The sequence below is a fragment of the Malania oleifera genome, chromosome 12 (assembly GCF_029873635.1).
Source record: "Malania oleifera isolate guangnan ecotype guangnan chromosome 12, ASM2987363v1, whole genome shotgun sequence".
NCBI classification, from domain to species: Eukaryota; Viridiplantae; Streptophyta; class Magnoliopsida; order Santalales; family Ximeniaceae; genus Malania; species Malania oleifera.
In genome coordinates this window covers 18,279,635-18,302,638 of record NC_080428.1, presented here as the reverse complement: position 1 = coordinate 18,302,638, position 23,004 = coordinate 18,279,635, and the positions used below count along the sequence as shown (strand labels likewise).

At 34.2% G+C, this 23,004-nt stretch overlaps 1 protein-coding gene across 1 annotated transcript; it reads left to right on the top strand.

Annotated features, from left to right (window-relative positions):
- The first annotated feature begins 1,735 nt into the window (after nt 1-1,735).
- On the top strand, nt 1,736-4,361 carry LOC131145176 (magnesium-protoporphyrin IX monomethyl ester [oxidative] cyclase, chloroplastic). The gene is made up of 5 exons (XM_058094302.1): nt 1,736-2,341; nt 2,943-3,007; nt 3,148-3,475; nt 3,703-3,801; nt 3,979-4,361. Exons 1-5 carry the CDS (start codon nt 1,880-1,882, stop codon nt 4,240-4,242), a joined length of 1,218 nt encoding a protein of 405 aa, XP_057950285.1. The 5' UTR covers nt 1,736-1,879; the 3' UTR covers nt 4,243-4,361.
- The last annotated feature ends 18,643 nt before the right edge of the window (nt 4,362-23,004 follow it).

Genomic DNA, 23,004 nt, shown 5'->3' with positions numbered 1-23,004 from the left:
AAGCAAGGCTTGGGCACAAGGTTTCTCGCAAAAACCCGAAATTGATTATGAGGAGACATATTCTCTCGTAATGGAGGGAATCACTTTCAGATTCTTAATTGGGCTAGTAGTCGCTAAACGATTGAGCATGCATCTCATAGATGTAATAACAACATACCTATATGGATCGTTGGATAATGAAATTTATATGAAAATACCTGAAGGATTTAAATTTCTTAAAGTAAAACCTAGAAATTTATATTCAATTAAACTCCAACGTTCCTTATATGGACTAAAACAATCTGAACGCATGTGGTACAATCGATTAAGTGAGTACCTTGTGAAAGAAGGTTCACAAATGATCCAATTTGTCCATGCATTTTTATTAAAATATTAGAATCTGAATTTGCTATATTTTTTTGTTTATGTTGATGATTTGAATTTAGTTGAGACTCTTAAAGAGCTCACTAAAGCTGCTAATTATTTAATGGCAAAATTTGAGATGAAAGATTTAGGAAGGACAAAATATTGTCTTAGCTGGCAAATTGAACATGTAAATGACGGAATTCTTGTTCATCAATTTAAATATACCAAAAAGGTATTAAGACAATTCTATATGGATAAAGTTTATCCTTTGGGATCTCCAATGATGGTGCAATCACTTGATGTTAAGAAGGATCCATTTTGACCTCATGATGAGGGGGATGAATTACTTGGTCTTGAAGTACCATATTTAAGTACAAATGCTGGATATCTATTTGATCTTTACAATACTAAATCTCAAACTGGATATGTATTTCTTTATGAAAAAACTACTATATCTTGGAAATCAATAAAGCAGACGATTATAGTAATATTCTCCAATCATTTTGAAATACTAGCTACCCATGAAACTAGTAGAGAATGCGTGTGACTCAGATCAATGATTTCTTATAACCAAATAAATTATGGTCTTCATTCAATCAAGGATATTCCAACAATTTTATATGAAGAAAATACTGCATTTATAGTTCAACTAAGAGGAGGATACATTAAGGATGATGGAACAAAACATATCTCTCCAAAATTCTTTTATACACGAACTCTAGAAGAAAAGTGATATAAATGTTCAGCAGATCCGATCAAGAAAGAATCTAGTAGATTTATTTACCAAAGCTTTTCTTATTACAATATTCAAGAAATTGGTTTATCTCATCGGAATGAGACATCTTAAAGATCTTAGTAAGTGTTAATATATGTGTGACATCCAAGGGGAAGTGTTATAAAAAGTGGGTATGTCACCCATCTTCCACCACTTCGATTTTTTCACCTCAATAAATATCTTGTTATCTATATTACTCTATAAAAGGACACTCTCTCATTCTCATTTGGGACACACATTTAAGTATATATATATAGTGAGGATAAGAGAAGATGAATAATAAAGTGAAGAGAGATATTTTGTACTATGGATAAATAGAGAAGTGACATTTTGTATAAGTTTGGTCCCAAATCATCTTATAGTTCCACCGGAGATATTGTAGTTTTTTTTGTGGAATAAGTATATTCGAACCACGTAAGATTTTGGCCTCGTTTCTATTTATTTCTTGCATTTTTTTTTTTATAACAATAACTAATTTATTAAAATTAATCTGATAAACCATGTCCGTGTAATTATAGGCTGCCATAACCAATCGAGTGACAAAGCAGGACCCTGATTTCCTTCTGCCACGTGTCCAATTTCCATTTCAAATCAGGGATTTCATCGGATAATATCATGAGCTTCAGTGACAGTCAACCCATTATGCATTATGTTATATTTCGCATCTTATCCTGCCTCTCTAAACACAACACCCTTCACCCTTCCCACAGGCAAATTGATTTTGCTCAAACTCTGGTAGTCTGATTGGTTACACTCAAAATGGCAGCAGAAATGGCGTTGGTAAAACCCATTTCCAAATTCGGCAGCAGCACCGCTCAAAGATTTGGGAACCCAAGGCTTGGTTTCTCCGCCATCAGAGTGTCGGCCTCCGCAGCAAAAGCAAATGCTGTAGCATCAAAACCTTCGAAGAAAGCAGGCAAAACGGCCATCAAAGAGACTCTCTTGACGCCGAGGTTCTACACTACAGACTTTGAGGAGATGGAGACCCTTTTCAACACTGAGATCAACAAGAATCTCAACCAATCAGAGTTCGAAGCCCTGCTGCAGGAGTTCAAGACTGATTACAACCAGACCCATTTTGTGAGGAGCAAGGAGTTCAAGGAGGCTGCTGATCAAATTCAAGGCCCTCTTCGCCAAATCTTCGTCGAGTTCTTGGAGAGGTCTTGCACTGCGGAGTTCTCTGGTTTCCTTCTCTATAAGGAGCTTGGAAGAAGGCTCAAGGTATTTGTTCTTAAAATCACTTGTTCAATGTTTTAATATAATGATGGGTTTTGAGTTTTAACTGGAAAGTTTTCAGTTTTTTGTGATTATTCGTTTGGCCATCCTTAATTTTTTGTTTGTAATTCAAATTTTTTTCAAATGTAAAGACTGTCAGCGCCCTCTTTGGAAGAAGGGTTCAGATTTGAATTTGTATGGATTTGGGCGAAACGTTATTCAGTTCTGTAACTAAGATTAGAAGTTTGTAACTCAGAAATTGTTGAAGTTGTCCATGAGTTAGATCCAATTTTGTGGCCCTTTTGTTCAGGAGTCCTCGTCTCTTAGTCATAACAGATAACAGAAGCTCAAGTTTAATGATTGCATTTTAATTTTGGCCTTCTAGCTTGATTATGGGTTGTGAATTGTACTACTTCTGCGCTTATTTTCCAATTTATTTTTCGTTCCAATGCTAATTCTAGGCCATGTTTATGTGTTCGCTGTCTGATAAATTTTGATGGTTAATACCCCAAATACTAAATTCGGAAGTATAAATTTTAATTGAATTGTGAGGAGGAGCTTCTAATTTTGGATACAATTAACCATTTTTGTGGATGTGATGTCACAGAAAACCAATCCAGTGGTAGCTGAGATTTTTTCTCTCATGTCTAGGGATGAAGCTAGGCATGCCGGGTAAGCAAACAGAGTTGTGTATCCCCTCTCACCTCTCTATTTCACCTGCTTATATTAGGCATTGTCCTTGCAGCAAAGGTTGGTTTTGCTGTCCTTTGTAGCTGGGACAAGAAATGGGCTAATTGTTTCATTGATCGCAGGTTTTTGAACAAGGGTTTGTCTGATTTCAATCTGGCACTGGACTTGGGTTTTCTGACAAAGGCTAGAAAATACACTTTTTTCAAGCCCAAATTCATCTTCTATGCCACATATCTATCTGAGAAAATAGGTTACTGGAGATACATAACCATTTACAGACATCTCAAGGCCAATCCCCAGTACCAACTTTATCCCATTTTCAAGTACTTTGAGAACTGGTGTCAAGATGAGAACAGGCATGGTGATTTCTTCTCAGCATTGATGAAGGCACAGCCCCAGTTCCTTAATGACTGGAAGGCTAAGCTGTGGGCCAGATTCTTCTGCCTATCGGTAATCTTCCATTTATACACACAATTTGTGCAACTACAGTTCAAACCTTCCACTATTCATGTTATGCTTTAATGTTTGGGAGAAAAGAAAAAGAAACAAAAAAAATGGATTTTATATATGTTTGTAATATAATGGTTATAAGATACCATCCACTCTCTTACGCTGCCTATTCAACTCCCTTCAAATTTGTATGCTTCTCTCACCATCTTGGCGGATTTATCCTGCAGGTGTATGTGACGATGTACCTGAATGATTGCCAGCGCACAGATTTTTACGAAGGCATTGGACTAAACACAAAGGAATTTGACATGCATGTCCTCATTGAGGTGAGCCTGCTATTTCACCTAACTTCGTTTTTTTTATTCTCTGTGCATATTTTCCCAGTTTTATGATGCAGTCACACCTAGCTCTTGCACAATTTAAACATTTTTTTCTTCATCCTGCGTTTTGCTGTATGTTGTTTTTTCCCCTCGTAAGTAGGTTTATATATTCTCGATTTGCAGACAAATCGCACCACTGCCCGAATTTTTCCGGCAGTGCTGGATGTGGAGAACCCAGAGTTTAAGAGGAAGCTGGATCGGATGGTGGACATCAACGAGAAGCTCATGGCAGTCGGTGAAAGCCAGGACATTGCCTTGGTGAAGAACTTAAAGAGGATCCCACTCATTGCAGCTCTGGCTTCTGAACTCTTGGCTGCATATCTCATGCCACCAATTGAATCTGGATCTGTTGATTTGGCAGAGTTTGAACCACAAGTTGTATACTGATTTTTTGTCTCCCCAACCCAGTCTCAGTCCCCTTCAGCCCCAAATTGAGAAAATGATGTCAATTTGTCAATTATTATTAGTAAGAGCTATGGAATGAACTGAGGAAACACTTGCAAGGATGGCTTGTATTTTCTGCAATGATGGAAGAAGTTATTCTCTAGAATTGGAAACTTAATAATAATAATAATAATAATAATTGTTGTTGCTATTGTTATTAAAATAAATATATAAATAAAATTTACCCTACATTTGGTCCATAAAATGTTTACACCTAAGAATATGGTGAAATAAGATGGGAATTGGGAATGTGTAAAAGTTTGTAATTATGCTGAAGAAAGAATTATGAGGAATCTTTCTCTATGGATGCTTTGGAATTCACTAGTTTAAATTACTACCTTAACATTTGGAACCACACAATTAATAAGTATGCAAAATTGGGACCCAATATTGTACCACTTTAGTGGACTCGAATATTAATATATATCATGTAATGTAAATTTTGGGTTTCAAATTTTATAGGGGATTTATTTCTTGTTTAGTACTTCTTAGGCAAAAGTTTGTATTTTTGTATCTATTTGTGTAGTCTTTATGCACCTCCCTCAAATAAGATGTAAGGGACTCTAGAATCAACCGTGTGACATTTGGAAGGTCTAGGTTAGTTGACACATAACAGAATGTGTTAGTCTCAAGGTTTCATTAATTGACTTTGATAATAATAAATTATTTTGTACTAATGGCTTTGAATTTAAAGTTGTTAATAAACAGGTTAAGCCATTAATTATGAAGATTTCAGAGAAGTCTAGAAAAACTTAATTCTTATTTATTTGCATTTATTTCTCTCAAATTTAAAAAGTTTAATGTGTCTTAAATTTGTATGTCTTTAAGAATATTCAGGTCATGGGATTAAAAGATTTAAAATGAAAAATGACAACAAAACTGAGGATTGTTCTAGGTTACTGCTAGAGGTAGTCGATTGGCCACTATGCGGTGGTCGATTGATCTTGGAACAATGCTCAAGCTAATAATCGCCCCATGGTGGCAAGTCGACTGGTTGAAGAAAAAAACTTTAGCGGTCGACTGGCCCAAGTGAACAGCTAACTAGTCTTGTTTTTTAGAGACTCCAATGGCCCGTTTTGCATCGTAATAGCTAGTGCACAATTGACCACTCTGTGAGACAAGTCGATCAAGCCGAGCAAAGAACTAACTCTAATAGGACAACAATAACTAATTTGACTCCAAAATCTTTAAATATGTTTCGACACCAATTTTTAGCCAAAATGGCAAACCAAGAGGGGTGTGAAGTAAAAATTAAATGCTTAATTTCAAATTTAAATAAAATTAAACAAAAACAAGCAAATACATGGATAAAGAAATTAAATTGAGGAGGGTAGGGGAGAGAGATTCAAACGCTTTTATAGTGATTCAACAATTTGGCCTATGTCCACTCTCTCAAGGCTAACCACCTTGAGATTCTACTATACTCCTAACTTTAACGACAACAATCCATCTAACTCAAACAAGAGTCATGTCCTTGTGAAAGCACTAAAACTATCAATTTATAGCATCGATATGTACATGCTAGTACTACTACTCATCTATGATGTATAATAATGGTTGATTTTGGACTAAATGGCAATCATGATGATATTTTTTTATATTTAGTGGTTTGTGCTGAAAATGATGCTTATGGAATTTAATGCATGGATATCTCGTGCAAATTGATTGATACTTGTGGAAGTGGATTCTTGTTGTTGTTGTGATGTTCTGGATTAAAGTTTGTGGAAATAGATTGATCTTACCCAGCATAATAACATAACTTAGTTAAATATGTGCAAATTAAACTAAAAAATCAAAGAGAAAAGATTGTAGCATAGAATGGTTGATCGACCACTTAATGGCGGTCAATAAGCCCTATTTCCCATTTTCCCCTTCTTAAGTGATAGGCTCACCAAGGTTTGGGTCATTAACTACCAAAAATAATATTTATAACCTAAATAATCCCAAGTTTAGTAGAACAAGGAGTGAGTCAAGTGTTGATCTCGGGGACTCTAGTGGAGCAGTGCACCAATTTTAATATAGTTTACGATGCTAAAACAAGAATGGAAAGATGGATTTGATGGTGTTTATGGTCAACAAAAAAAGCAAGTAAATTGTATTGAAACTACTTTGTTGGAATTTGTGTGATCCCAAGAAGGGGGGTGAATTGGTTTTTAAAACTTTTTGGCTAATTTAAATATTTACCGATTTACCACAGTTCATATCACATTCAATTTTAAGAGCGTGTATGTAAAACAATTAGACAATCAATGCAGACATACACGTGTGCAGCATATCTCATTTAAATTAAATGTATGCAAGTGAATAATTATAACAGTAAATAACCAAGCATACAAATATATGGAAACTAAAGTACAGTAATTAAATGAGATAGAGTAACACACGATACTTGTTATCAAGGTTCGGCCAAACCAGCCTACTTCCCTACCTTGGGCATACCCTCCAAGGATTGCACTATCCCTGCTCACTTAAAAAGGCGGAGTAGAAGCCCTTACAACCTCTCCTTACGAGACGAGGAAAACCCTAGTTCAATTATAGGCTGAGCCCAACTGGTCTCCCTTATAGAGTGAAGACACCCCAGTTTAATTTTCGAGCTAAATTGAACCGATCTCACTTACGGGGCTGAGACTCCCCAGTTCAATTAACAGGCTGAACCCAACTGGTCTCACTTACGAGGTTGAGACTCCCTAATTCAATTTACAGGTTGAACCCAACCTATACAATAAAAATATTTTTTTTACATATTAACACGTTCTAAATACAAGCATGGATGTACACATTAAAAGCTCAAATATATGCACTCTCTTATGATATGAAATATGCTCACTAGAGAAAGGGTTTAAAACAAATATTCCAATATTTCTCCAACAAAGATTAGAAATAAAAAGTATTTGGAGAAATTAGGATTTATGCTCAAAAGTTGTTTTTGCAATAAACACAATCAACATAAATGCCCAAACAAGATACTCTCTTAAAAATGTTTCAAGGAAAGAATCAAACAGAGTTTGGAGAGTATAAGCATTTAGCCGAAAAATGATTTTGCAATAAAAATATAAGTGAGGGAACTTTGATTAAGAAAATAATTTGAGAGGTTTTTGAAAATAATCAAAGTTACTAATCTTGGATTATGAAGGGGTATATATAGAGTTTTAGAAATTTATGACCGTTGGGGACATATTGGGAATTTTAGAAATATTTAATTAAATTTTAATCCCAATTATCACAGTAAAAGCACGACAACACGAGAGGTTTGATCGCTTGATGCCTAGGGTTAGTCGCCCGAGCACTCACAATGGCCCTTAGGCAATTTTCCAGTTCGGTCAACCATGGCCAATGGCCAATTGGATGAGCTAGGTGATTTCCTAGGGCTTCATGGTTTCGGTTGCCCGGTGAGGGGTTTGGTTTGCCGAGATTTGAACTTAGTCGATCGAGGTCAATTTGAATTACCAGTTCGGTTAGGTGAGGAAAGTCACATCTCAGCTTCGGTTGACTAAGGACGATAAGTTCAAATCTAGGTCCGTAGCCCAAGCCAAGTCCAACCTTTGACTCTAGGCTAGTTTTGTCAACCGAGTTGATTAAAGCTCGAATTGGTTGGTTGACCGAGGGCATTAAAACACCCAAAAAATCCAACGTCGGTCGACTGAAGTCTTTGCAAATCCTATTTTTGACCTAAAGTTATTTTAAAACCTGTGTATAAGTTTAGCTTTAAAGAAAAAGGTTTTTGAGTTTAGGTTGGGTCCCCTAAGGTCAGGTTTGGATCCCCATGGTCAGATTATGGTCATTCTGAGCTTTTAACCATATCATGCATATGCATGCATTATTACCCCTACAAAAAAAGTTGGTTTTTAGTGATGAAACTATTAGTGACGGATTCAAATTCGTCACTAATAGTGTCGTCACTAAAACCAATAAAATATCATGGGAAAATATTTTTTGTACAGAAATTATGTTAGGAAAGTATTAGCGACGATTTCTATAGTATTAGTGACGAATTTGATTAGTGACGGTTATTTAACCGTCACTACTATCATTTTAAAGTTAAAAATAAAAAAATTTATTTCACAATATTAGTGACGAATCAGGAGATTCGTCACTATTAGTAGTTATTAGTGACGGATTATGGACCGTCACTACTACTCTTTTACTTTTAAAAAATTAAAAAAAAAAAAAAAAAAAAAAAAACTAGAATGAGAGTATTAGTGACGAATCTGTAGATTTGTCACTATTAGTTCGTTGTTAGTGACGGATTTCAGATCATCATTACTGCTGTTTTAATTAAAAAAAAAATTTTAAAATTTAAAACTTGAGTATTAGTAACAAATCAAGAGATTCATCACTATTAGTACGTTTTTAGTGACAGATTTTAGACTCTCACTACTGCTTTTTTAATTAGAAAAAAATTTTAAAAATTTGGAATTCGATTATTAGTGATGAATTTAGAGATTCGTCACTATTAGTATGTTTTTAGTGACAAATTTTGGACCGTCACTACTGCTCTTTTAATTAAAAAAAAAATTAAAAAAATTTGGAATTCGAGTATTAGTAACGAATCTAGAGATTCATCACTATTAGTACGTTTTTAGTGACGGATTTTGGACCGTCACTACTATTCTTTTATTTAAAATAAATAAATAAAAATTGAAATGAGAGTATTAGTGATGAATCTACAAATTTGTCACTATTAGCTCGTTTTTAATGACGAAATTTGGACTGTCACTACTGTTCTTTTAATTAAAAAAATAAAAAAATTATTAAAGAATATTAGTGATGGTTTTGAAACTATTACTAATGCTTAAAAACTTAAATCCCATTTCCTAGATATTTTCCTCTTTCCTTGCCCATGCGTTGTGCTTCTCCCATACCTCCCTCCTCTTCTCAGCCTACTCTTCCCTCCTCCCTCCTCATCCTCCCTCCTCCTCCTTGCATGCAACTCTTCCCGCTACTGAGTCTCGAGCAACCGCTACGAATGGCCCCCATTGCAGTGTCTCCCCATTGTAGCTTGTCGCCCTGTCGCCACCTGTTGCCTCGTCGCCAATCGCCGTGTTGATTTAGGTGTAATCCCAAGAAGGGGGGGGGGTAAATTGGGTATTTTAAAAATTCTTTGAAACTTATTCACCACTTAGTCCCTATGTCTAAATTTAACCAATTACTTATCAAGTTCGTGTGAGATTATTCAATTAATATACATGCAATGTAAGTAACGAAATGTAGTGCGAAAAGTAAAGAGATAAGGGAAGAGAGAATGCAAACACAGTTTTTACGAGATTCAACCAACCTGGCCTACGTCCTCACCTTGAGCAACCCACTCAAGGATTCCACTGTAATCCCTGCTCCTTAAATTGGGATGGAGTTTCCCTTACAATCCGCTGCTTACAAGAGATACAACTTCCTCCTAGTCTGCTGCTTACAAGAGATACAACTCTCTCCTCAAACTCGGTTCACAACCCGAACAGTGAATACAATGAAATCTGTAAAACACTCAAAGTTGCTTCCAACAAATTTAGTGAGTACAATTCAAATTCTTATACATAATCATAGGATGAAACTTGAAGCTCATAATGAATGTAACGATATAATCGTTATATGCAAGAGTATGATTCACTAACTATCTCTTTTTTAAAATCTCCCAAAAATATTTATATAAATCAAAGATTTAGAGAAATTAGGTTAAATCTTTGAATACACAAACAACTTTGAAGTTTGCAAAGATTTGAAAACACACTTTGTCAAAACAATACTTCTCTTAAAATTTCAATCTCAATATGATCTTTGTAATATTCAACTTAATGTATATATATATAGATGGTGAGATTACCAAAGATCAAAACTTAATATAAGATTTTTAGAAAAAAAATATCCTTCAATAATATATATATATATAGTTAGTTATGAACTTCTAAGGATATCTAATCAAATATTCTTGAAGTATCCAAAATATATCAAGTCTTTAGCTAAGAACACACTTGAATGATAACTCTTTAATCAATGGAAAAAGGAAAAACTTTCTCAAGTAATGAGCTTGTCAAAAACAATCTCTATATGGATATCAAAACTCAATATCAATCTCTCTAAAGATATTCAATAACAGATGATGATATGAAAATCTCTTGAAAACACTAAATGGATTAACCAAACCTCAATATCAAGTTAAAATCAAGATGTGTAAATAAATCCCCTTTGATTTTCTAAGTTGATTTGCCCAAGGTTGATGAGTATGTGCTAGAGTGCAGGCAATCGTATAGCAATGAGTTCAAAGTTCTCAATTATCTTTCAAAAAGATGTTCTTTTCTCTTCTCGTTGATCTTCTCTTTCGTACTAGGGTTTAGATGTTCAATATATAGGTACTTTACCCTTAGAATCAATCTTGACCGTTGGATTAAAAAATATCTCGCGAGTTCTATTAATAAAAATTAAATTTTTAAATTTTCCCGCAAGTTTAGGCGATTGAGGTCAAGTGCCCAAGCGGCCGAAGTTCCTTAGTGCTTCAAAAAATCAACCTGGATATAGGGTCAGGCGACTAAAGTTGAGTTCATGCTCCTGAAGTGACAACTTCAGGCGACTGAAGTCTCAGGTTCAGGCAACCGAAGTGCCTCGGCCAGATTATGTGTTTCACCATTAAATCTTTAGGCGACTAAACTTAATCTTTGGTCTCCTAAAGAAATTCTTCAGGCGACCGAGGTTAACTTTAGGCTACTGAAGTTCCCATTTTCTAAATTTTTTTTCTTTCTAGTTTAAAAATCTGCTTTGCTCTCTTTCTTGGCTCTTTTATAAGAATATTTTTTAGGGTTTTAAAAATATTTCTAAGTCCATGAATGTCTTCTAATGGTGTTCATGAAATGCACGAGTCCCAAAGTCATTCTAGGGTATATGTTGAGTCGCAAATTAAATCATATGAAAATGTAAATACATGAGTTCTAAGTACCCATTCCCATGACGTTCTTGAACTTGGTGCTGACATCTTCATTCTTATACTCTTTGAGTTCCATGGATCTGCGAAGTTGTGTATACTTTATTCTTTATGGCTTCCATGACTTGTTATCCTTCCGTGTATGTTTAATATAGTTCATGTTCACAATCTTAATGCATAGTTCAAATACCAAGTGATTTGTCATTATCAAAATAGGATTGGACTCATAGAGTCAACAATCTCCTCCTTTTTTATGATGACAAATACACGAGCAAAAAAAATAGATAATGGGTTATGCCTAACAAGGCTCCCCCTCAAATAATGCATTAAATATTTAATAAATGAAATATACTCATGCCAAATGAAATATGCTCATGTTCATACACACACTGTTTAGCCTGATTCCAAATGAAATATGCTCATGTTCATACACAAGTTGTTTAGCCTGATTCTTCTCATTTTTACACAATTATTTTTGCTTCTGATTTTCCAACAATTTTTGCTATTTCCCTTCTCCCCCTTTGCTTCCAAAAATATTTGCTCCTGATATTTATCTAGTGATGCCAACAACATTTTTGCTCCTTTTAATTTTTGCTCCTTAATTTTCTTCCCCTTTTGACATAAAAAAAAAAGGTGTATAAGAAATAGTGCATGAGTGTACATAACCTTATGTTCTTCTTCTATTTGAAATCTTAAAGTTTTAAACTTATTCAACTATCAGATTTGACCAAGAAAAATTAGTGCTCTCCTTTTTACATCAACCATCCCCCTTGCTAATGCATAAATCTATGTTGTGGAATGTAAATTGCATTGTGAGCATACACAGTGTGCCAAATTTCAAAGATTATATGAGAATACCAAATGTTAATTAATGGAATACTAGATGTTTACATCTTAAGTGACGTTGCTCCCCCTAAATTGTCGTCTAATATAATTCTAGGCAACCTCTCGACTATGCATCGGGCCTAATTCACGCCTAATTTGGATAAACCTATCCTCCGCAAGTGGTTTCTTGAATATATCTGCTTATTGTTCATCCGTGCATACAAACTCAAGTGTCACATCTCTTTTTGCACATGATCACAAAGAAAATGATGTCTTATCTCTATATGTTTAGTTCGTGAATGTAATATAGGATTCTTTGAGATGTTTATTACACTTGTATTATCGCATCTTAGAGGGATTGTTTCATAGCTTAATCCAAAATCCTTTAGTTGTTGTTTCATTTATAGCGTTTGAGCACAACAACTACCTGCCGCTATGTATTCGGCCTCAACTATGGAAAGAGCAACTGAATTTTGCTTCTTGGAGAACCAAGAAACTAACGAATGTCCTAAGAAATGACAAGCACCACTTATATTCTTCCTATCCACTTTGCTACTTGCAAAATTTGCATCTGAATAGCTGATAATCTCAAACGATGTATACTTAGGATACCACTATCCAATTTCCACAGTTCCTATCAGGTATCTAAGTATTCATTTAACAGCTAGCAAGTGTGACTCTTTTGGTGCCACTTGAAATCTTACACACAAACATACGCTAAACATTATATCAGGTCAACTGGCAACCAGATAAAGTAAGCTACTTATCATTCCCCAATATAGCTTGACATCTATAGGAATACCTTATTCATCTTTATCTAATTACAATGAAGAGTTCATAGGTGTACCTAGTATTTTTCCATCTTCCATATTAAAATTTTTGAGTAGATCTCTAATATACTTCGATTGATTTATGAATATTACATGTTTTGCTTGTTTGATCTGAAGTCCTAGGAAGAAATTTAGTTCACCTATCATGCTTATCTCAATTTCGTTTTGCATAGTATTGGCAAATTCATTACACAATTCTTTATTCGTAGCTCCAAATATGACGTCATCATCTACATATACTTGCACTAGGAGCAAGTCATCTTTATTAGACTTTATGAATAGAGTTGTATCTATCTTTCCTCTTATAAATCCATTTTCTAGTAGAAAACCACTTAGCCTTTTATACCAAGCTCTAGGAGCTTGCTTTAAACCATACAGGACTTTTGTCAGTCTATAGACGTGATCTGAATTTTTATGGTTTTCAAAGCCTGGGGGTTGTTCTACATATACTTTTTTATTTATGCATCCATTTGAAAATGCACTCTTGACATCCATTTGATATAATTTGAAATCCTTAAACACTGCATAGGCTAAAAGAATTTGAATGGCTTCCATTCTAGCCACAGGTGCAAAGGTTTCTTCAAAATCTATGTCCATACTTTGTTTCTCTCAAACTGGTTTAACTCTTCTTGCATGGACAACACCTATGATTCATCCTCTATAGTTTCACTCACATTCTTAGGTTCTTCTTAAGATAGAAATGCAAAATGACTAATCATATTCCTAAGAAAGGATCGAGTGGCTCCTTCACGTAATGGTTCATCTATTATTTGATCAATGAGATGATTCTTTATGTACTTCCATTCTCTAGGTGGTTCATTAACCTCATTTTCAATGTGATTTGTTTCAATGGATGGTTCCTTAATTTCATTTTTCTTTTCTGAATCATTTTCAATGGATAGTTTCTCAAATTTCTTGTTTATCTCAACTTCATCTTCATCAGCTCTTTTCGAGAAGGGATTTGACTCATCAAACACAACATGAATAGATTCTATAACTGTCAATGTTCATTTGTTATATACTCTATAGGCTTTACTATCTAAGGCATACCCTAGGAAGACACTTTCATCATATTTCACATCAAACTTTCCTAGATGCTCATTGTCTCTAAGCACAAAACACTTACAGCAAAAAGACATGAAAATATGATATGTTTCATCTATGGCCATTCCATAATTTGTACGAAGTCTTATTAAGTGATGGTCTTATCAGAACTCTATTTAGAATATAGCAGGCAGTATTCACTGCCTCAGCCTAGAAGTACTTAGGTCATTTATGTTCGTTAAGCATAGTTCTGACCATATCTTGTATAGACCTATTCTTTCTTTCAACTACACCATTCTGTTGTGGTGTTCTAGGGGCTAAAATGTTATGAGCTATTCCTAATGAATTGCAGTAGTCTTCCATGCCTTGATTTTTAAATTCTTTACCCCTATCACTTCGAATTTTAGTGATAGTATATCCCTTTTCATTTCGGATTTTCTTGCACAGGTTTATGAATTATTCACACGCTTCATTTTGTGACCTAAGAATAGTACCCATGTATATTTTGAGAAATCATTAACTATGACAAATGCGTATGATTTTCCTCCTAAACTCTGAATTGGGTTTGGTCCAAATAAGTCCAAGTGTGGCATTTGGAGTGGCCTAGTAGTAGAGACTTTTTTCTTCTTCTTAAAGCTTGTTCTTGCTTGTTTTCCTAGTTGACATGCATCACATATTTTATCTTTCATGAATTTAGTCTTAGGCAGTCCCTTAACTAATTATTTCTTAACAAGTTTTGAGATTAAATCCATGTTTGCATGTCCTAGTCTCCTATGCCAAATCCAACTAATTTCATTCATAGCAGAGAAGCATGTCACACTCTGTGAGGTTAAGTTATCAAAACTGGTGGTATATATGTTTTCATGATGCTTAGTAGTGAACAATATCTTATTATTAGTTTTGTGTTCAACAATGCACTTGTCATGTTCAAAAGACACTTCGTTACCTTTATCACATTTGGCTTATACTCAATAAGTTGTGCTTTAAACCATCTACCAGTAAAACATCATCAATAATTAATGACGAATCATTACCAACTTTACCTACACTTGTGATCCTTCCCTTAGCATTATCTCCAAAAGTGACAAATCCTTCATCCTTGGGTGTGATGGATGTGAACTTCACTTTATCCCCGGTCATATGACGTAAACATCCGCTATCCATATACCATCTGTCTTTTGAGGATGATGATCTTAAGCATATCTACAAGGCACAGTAATAGTTTTGGTACCTAGATTTTCTTGGGTCTAGGGGGGTTAGTGCTAGATTCTTCTTTTACTTTCCATACCTTCTTAATTTTGACATCTTTATTTTTGAAAGGACAGTCAATTTTTATGTGACCCAACCTCTTACATTTAAAGCATGTAATATTTCTATGATCCTTAGTTGGAACATATGATTTTGACTCTTTCACAAAATATCTCATGTAAAGATGTCTTTGTTTTAGATTTTCTTTCCCACTAAAACCAACACCTTTCTTTTCTAGGGAATTTCTTTGAGCTCCTAGGAATTTTTCAAAATTATTTTGTCCTTCAGTAAATTTACAAATAATTTCAAATTTATCTTTCAAATCATTTTCTAATTCTTCAATTTTCAAATCTTTGTCTTTTATGAAAGATGCATGAAATTCATTTTGGCATTCAACTAAACTTGAAAGTTCTTTGACTTTACTTTTTAACTCAGAAATTTTCTTTGTTTTCTTCTCAAGCACTTTAATAGAGTACAGGTATTCTTGTTTCAGTTCATCATATAAAATCATGTCGTTTTCATTTTCAAAATCACTAGAATAATACGAAGATGATGAGAATGATGATTGTACCTTAAGGTCATTATGTGACATTAGACACAGATTGGCAGTTTCGTCATCACTGGATCCTGATTTTGAACAACTAGTGTTGTGCGTATCCCAACCGACTTTTAGTGCCTTCTTCTTTTTCTTGGAGACTTTCATTAGTTTAAGACATTCCGGCTTGATGTGTCCAACCTCTTTGTAGTTGTAGCGTGTAGGTGAATCTTCTTTCTTTTTCTTCATGCTTGACTCTCCTCTTTCTAATTTTGAGTTCCGACATTTTCTGTTGAACCTTATTCTTCTTCGAGAACTTTCCGAACTTCTTAGCTAGCAAGATCATGTCATCATCTGATTCTGAGTCACTTCCCTCACTTGAGTAGCTTGATGATGCCTTAAGTGCTATGGTTTTCTTTGCCTTATTCTACTCATTTTTCCTCTCATTTATTGCAAGCTCATAGGTGATGAGCGATCCAATGAGTTCGTCAACTGACATCTCCTTGAGATTTCTCCCTTCTACTAGAACCGTGGCTTTCGCTTCCCACACTGGAGGTAGTCCCTTGAGTATTTTCCTGATCAACTCATAAGTAGGGTAAGTTTTCCAAGTGCATTTAAAGAATTTATGATGTGTGTGAATCTAGTGTACATGGATTGTATAGATTCATCATTTGCTATTTTAAATGCTTCATATTCATTGGTGAGCATGTCTATCCTACTCTCTTTTACTTCCTTAGTGCCTTCATATGTAACTTCTAATTTTTCCCAAATTTCTTTAGCCGAGTTACATGCCATTACCGTATTAACTTCATTTACATCTAATGCATAGAAAAGTAAGTTCATCGTAGTAGCATTTATTTGTACTAAATTCCAGTCCTCTTTAGTATATTCATCTTTAGTTTTAGGAACATTTACCTTATCAATTATTTTCATGGGAACATGATTTCCTTTAGTGACTATTTTCCATACCTTCTAATCTACGTTTAATAGGTATATGCTCATCCTACGTTTCCAATAGGTGTAATTTACACCACAGAAAATTGGTGGTCTAGTGGATGAGTGTCCCTCACCGAGTGAGGTTATACCGATGTGTGCCATGTGATATTTTTAAAAATGAACTATTAATTCTCTTTAAACCCTCTCCAATACCAAATGTTTATTTAGGTGTAATCTCGAGAGAGGGGGGTGAATTGGGTATTTTAAAAATTCTTTGAAACTTATTCACCACTTAGTCTCTATGTCTAAATTTAACCAATTACCTATCAAGTTCGTGTGAGATTTCAACAAACATACATGCAATGTAAGTAACAAAATGTAGTACGGAAAGTAAAGAGATAAGGGAAGAGAGAATGCAAACACAGTTTTTACGAGGTTCAACCAACGCAGCTTACGTCCTCGTTTTGAGCAACCCATTAGAGGATTTCACTATAATCTCTGCTCCTTAAATTGGGACGGAGCTTCCCTTACAATCTGCTGCTTACAAGAGGTACAACTTCCTCCTACTCTACTGCTTACAAGAGATACAACTCTCTCCTCAAACCCAACTCACAACCTGAACCATGAATACAATGAAATTTGTAAAACACTTAAAGCTGCTTCCAACAAAGCTAGTGAGTACAATTCAAATTCCTAATACATAATCATATGATGAAACTTGAAGCTCAGAATGAATGTAACAATATAACCGTTATATGCAAAAGTATGATTCACTAACTATCCCTTTTTTTAAATCTCCCAAAAATATTTATATAAATCAAAGCTTTGGAGAACTTAGGTTAAATCTTTGAATACACAAACAACTTTGAAGTTTGCAAAGATTTGAAAACACACTTTGTTAAAACAATACTTCTCTCAAAATTTCAATCTCAATATGATCTTTGTAATATTCAACTTAATGTATATATATATGATGAGATTACCAAAGATGAAAACTTAATATAAGATTTTCAGAAAAAAATATCCTTCAATAATATATATATAGTTATAAACTTCTAAGGATATCTAATCAAATAGTCTTGAAGTATCCAATATATACCAAGTCTTTAGCTAAGAACACACTTGAATGATAACTCTTTAATCAATGGAAAAAGGAAAAAACTTTCTCAAGTAATGAACTTGTCAAAAATAATCTCTATATGGATATCAAAACTCAATATCAATCTCTCTAATGATATTTAATAACAGATGATGATATGAGAATCTCTTGAAAACACTAAATGGATTAACTAAACCTCAATACCAAGTTGAAATCAAGATGTGTAAATAAATCCCCTTTGATTTTCTAAGTTGATTTGCCCAAGGTTGCTGAGTATGTGCTAGAGTGCAGACAATCGTATAGCAATGTGTTCAAAGTTCTCAATTATCTTCCAAAAAGATGTTCTCTTCTCTTCTCGTTGATCTTCTCTTTCGTACTAGGGTTTAGATGTTCAATGTATAGGTGCTTTATCCTTAGAATCAATCTTGACCGTTGGATTAAAAAATATTTTGCGAGTTCCCTTAATAAAAATTAATTTTTTAAGTTTTCTCGCAAGTTCAGGCGACTGAGGTCGAGTGCCCAGGCGACCAAAGTTCCTTAGTGCTTCGAAAAATCAACTTGGATATAGGGTCAGGCAACTGAAGTCTCAGGTTCAGGCAACCAAAGTGCCTCGGCCAGATTCTATGTTTCACCATTAATTCTTTAAGTGATTGAACTTAATCTTTAGTCTCCTAAAGAAATTCTTCAGGCAACCGAGGTTAACTTCAAGCTACTGAAGTTCCCATTTTCTGAATTTTTTTTCTTTCTAGTTTAAAAATCTGTTTTGCTCTCTTTCTTGGCTCTTTTATAAACATATTTTCTAGGGTTTTAAAAATATTTCTAAATTCGTGAATGTCCCCTAATGGTGTTCATGAAATGCATGAGTTCTAAAGTCATTTTAGGGTATATGTTGAGCCTCAAATTAAATCATATGAAAATGTAAATAAATGAGTTCTAAGTATCCATTCCCATGACGTTCTTGAACTTGGTGCTTGCATCTTCATTCTTGTACTCTTTGAGTTCCATGGATCTGCCAAGTTGTGTATACTTTATTCTTTATGGCTTCCATGACTTGTTATCCTTCCGTGCATGCTTAATATAGTTCATGTTCTTCTTTTTGTACGTGTGTGCATGTGTGCGTTCGGTTATTTAATCTGCCCACCACCCGTTCGAGAAAATAACTCAAAGAATCAAAATCTTAATTCTCGTCCTAGTACATCTGGGTATTTGCATGGCTGGACACTGGTATATCATTCTAAAATCCTTCTTATTCTTCTAGCTTCCAAATAAGTCAACTAAGCCAAACAGTTAAAATAAGCCAATTTGAACAATGTGTTTGCTTTTAATTTCTAAAGACCAAAATAATAGGATGTCTAAGTTTCAAATTGCATTTTCTTCTAGCGTGGTGTTTTTCTTGCCCATCATAGAGCATGACGGTTTGCTTGGTTGTTAGGAAATTGGACGAAAAAAAGAAAAGGACATATATTCCATGCTATCATAGGAGTTAGTTGCATGATAAGCTTATGAACTTGCCCCAGCATGTACTCCATTTTGAGGATTATTCTCTTTCTCGTTCATCTAAAGAATATTATAAGATTTAACTAAACTAAACCTGGTTCAAATTTCTCTCTACATGAGTTTTCTATTATTAAACAACTTAAAAAACATTAAATGGGAAACCTAATTTATTAATGATACTGGCCATCAGACACACTCTACATGTGTAATATGCTTTCATTTATTTTTTAAATTAATTTAGTTATTTTAAATTTTATTATTTTTATCTATTTTTATTTTTTATAAATATTAAAATAATTTAATGTTTACTGTATAGTTCATCATGAATTATTTTCGGTTCCTACTTACTAGACGACAATGGTCAAGTAATTATGAATTAGTTATGAAATACTTAATAATTATCTGTTTGTTGTTAGTTTTCCTACTTAGATAAAGATATTTTATTTTAGAGAATTAAAAAATGGAATGCCAGCTATTTTTGGTAGCAAAGATTTCAGTCTTGCGATTTTGATTTGAGTGAACTTGAATAAAACTCAATATAATTTTAAATAATATTTTGTCTAAATCTTCCAAACTTTAACACAATTTCAGGTTTGCAGAAATGAAACTTTCAATCCAACTAAAAAAAAAATTCAACTCAACTAGGTCAAATAATCGAATTAGAAACAAACAAGCAAACGTTCAAGCATCAAAGGCGTAAACAGCGAAAATTTTAAATAAATGGAAGGCAAATCTTGAATTTTAAAATTTACCGCATACATGTGCATGAGGTAAAAGAGTTGATAAAAAATATTTTATATTCCTCCCCACCAAAGAATTTCCTTCAAAATTTTAAAATTTGAGGCAAAAAAAAAAAAAAGGAAACAAAAAAGAAAAACAATCAATAAATGTCCAATCAAATAGTAAAACATGAGAGAGATGCAAAAATAATCCTTCTATTATTTTGATGATAGCAACTTTTCCACGTGAATGAACCTCTCCCACTTTTAATTTCTATATCTTTATTGTTGTTTAAGCCTTTCAAAATGAGCCCACTACAATATAAAGAAATCCTACTTAAGTCTTTCTGTTCTTATTGAAATTATATTGCATCTCTTGTGAAATACTGGATTCCAAATAGCTATTACTTGGAAATCAAGGTCAAAAGAGGAAACTATGTCCATAATTTTGGAAAATTGCCCATTTAGACTGCCCTACAAAATGGGGACGATTCCAACCTCATGTTCCTACATTATAAAAAATGCCTAAAAATACACAATTAAGAAATAAAACCAGTAGTAAACTTCAAATTTTGGACTTGAAATTCGGATATGTTGTTTTTGGTTAAATTACATTGAATTACAACATTTTCAACCCATCCATTTAATGACTAGAACCCTAAAAGGTAAGTTTTATTTATAACTATATGAACTTGAAATCTTTTGAAAATTTAAATTGAAATGTCGAATGACTAAATCTTATTGATGGATGATATTATGTTATATGAATTATAAATTAAACTACTGAAATACATGTTTGTGTTGAACACCAACTGCATGGCTGATGCAGTACATTGTGAACTGCATGCTGGTAGTGGATTTAAGTTCTCTCATGCTCAAACTGACTGGTATCTGCATGATGCGTATTATTGTTATTTGTTTGCTTGAATCTATCAAGTTTTAGTGCTGAAATTTTTTAGGAAATGTCCAATTTATAGACGACATGCTGTTGAAATTTTGTTTAAGTTTTTCTGGAATAAAACCATGTACAAAGAAACGTATGCATGATTAGTTAAAACTTAAAATCATTCTAACTTGCACCTCTCACATGTTGAACTTTATAAGAAAAGAGGCGATCTTAGGCTTATCATTGAAAATCTAAAACACTTGGCTAAAAACAACAATATATAGAATACAGTGAAAGGTCAAGAACTAAATGTCATATGATGTAAAGTGCCAAATTAATTACTACCATTTCATGTGTTCATTGAATCTTAGACCCGTTCAAGAACGGTTACTATACATTCATGCCTAATCATACACGTGAGACAAATCAATTGTTATAATTCAATTGATTATTAGTCATACTATGTTGACTAATAATCAATTGAACATGTTAATTATTTTGTTTCACTTACGATTAGTAATGTTTATATTTCAATCATTCTTGGATTTTCCAATGTGGACAATTTAGGAAGTTGTATTTACATTGTTGTCACTATTCATGCTTTGTCAATTGTAATTATATATTTCGAGCGCATCTCTACTTATGTTCTCTGGGTGCATAGTTGGGTGTCGTGACATTTTTTTAGTGATGGAAAACTAGCAACATGTTCACTTCCCCCATATCGTGTACTTGGAGAGCCATGAGGAGATGCTACCGAAATTTATAATGACTACGACGAAGGAATTTGAGCGATTGATCGCAACATAAATGCAGCATTCCTGAATGGGATAGGATCCGTACCCTTTAGATGAAAGGTTATCGATTATAGGATTCACGATGCATGCGTCATAAACATTATGAGAATGTAATCAACACCATTTACTTGAACATGTTATAGGGTAATTAACGAACATGGATAAGAGTTGGATGAATGCTCGGGGTAGGTTTTTGCCAGAATACGTGAAAGGGGTACATGATTTCATAAAGTTTGCGCATCATTGTGCAGACAAAGCCAGTAAAATAAGGTGTCCTTGTAAGAAATGTCAAAACATAACATTCAAACACATTGATCTGGTCCATTCACATTTATTAGACTTTGGAATGGAAAAAATGTACACAAGATGGGTGTTCCACGGTGAAGATTACACAGTTCAGAGCAATGATGATGAAGATGAACATGAGGGGGCAAATATAGTAGGTGATGATACACATTTGGAAGGGTTAATCGGAAAGTTAGGTGACTTGCAAAGGGGGATTCTAGTGGACATGGGTGATGTTAGTTTGTCGCATACTAGTGATGAATCTACTTCAATAGGTACTATACCTAGCGATCATAGTATGTTGAATTGACTCTGTAAACCATTTTATAATCTCGTGCGGGATGCATGAGTGCCCCTATATCCAAACTATAAAAATTTTTCAAAATTAGAGTTTCTAATAAAGTTCCTTCATGTAAGGACAATGCATGGGTTATCTCAGAGTGCATTCAATATGCATTTAAGCCTCACTAAGGTGGCACTGCCTGATGGTGAAACACTTTTGAAGTCTTTTTATGAGGCGAAGACATACGTGCATGAATTGGGTCTCGGTTACACTCTAATACATGCGTGTAGGTGTGATTGTGCACTTTTTTATGGTGAACATGAAAATGCGAACAAGTGCCCAAAATAGGGTGAACCGAGGTAGACATGTAATTAGAAGAAGGGTAAAAAGATCCTTCAAAACTTTTTGCGATATTGTCCATTAATCCCATGACTGCAACGATTGTACATGTGCAGAAAGACTGCTACCGATATGAGATAGCATATAGAGAAACGTCTTCAAGATGGAAACACCCTTAGCCATCCAGCGGACTTCGAAGGTTAGGTCGATTTTTATAAAATGCATCTGTGGTTTGCTAGTGATTCTCACAACATCGGACTTGGCCTTGCTTCGGATGGATTCAACCCTTTCAGTAACATGAACAACTCGTATAGCATGTGGCCAGTTATGGTGATGTCATACAATATGCCACCATGGCGATGTATGAAAGAACCCTTCATTTATATGTCACTTCTTATTCACTAACCGAGGGCATCTGGTAATGATATTGATGTGTACCTGCGTTCGTTAATTGACAAGTTAATAGAACTATAGGAAA

Excerpts from the sequence above, each read along its gene's own strand:
- LOC131145176 (XM_058094302.1), top strand. The coding sequence starts at position 1,880 with ATGGCAGCAGAAATGGCGTTGGTAAAACCCATTTCCAAATTCGGCAGC. Across the intron at positions 3,476-3,702 it reads CCAGATTCTTCTGCCTATCG|GTGTATGTGACGATGTACCT; the intron begins GTAATCTTCCAT and ends TTTATCCTGCAG. Across the intron at positions 3,802-3,978 it reads ACATGCATGTCCTCATTGAG|ACAAATCGCACCACTGCCCG; the intron begins GTGAGCCTGCTA and ends CTCGATTTGCAG.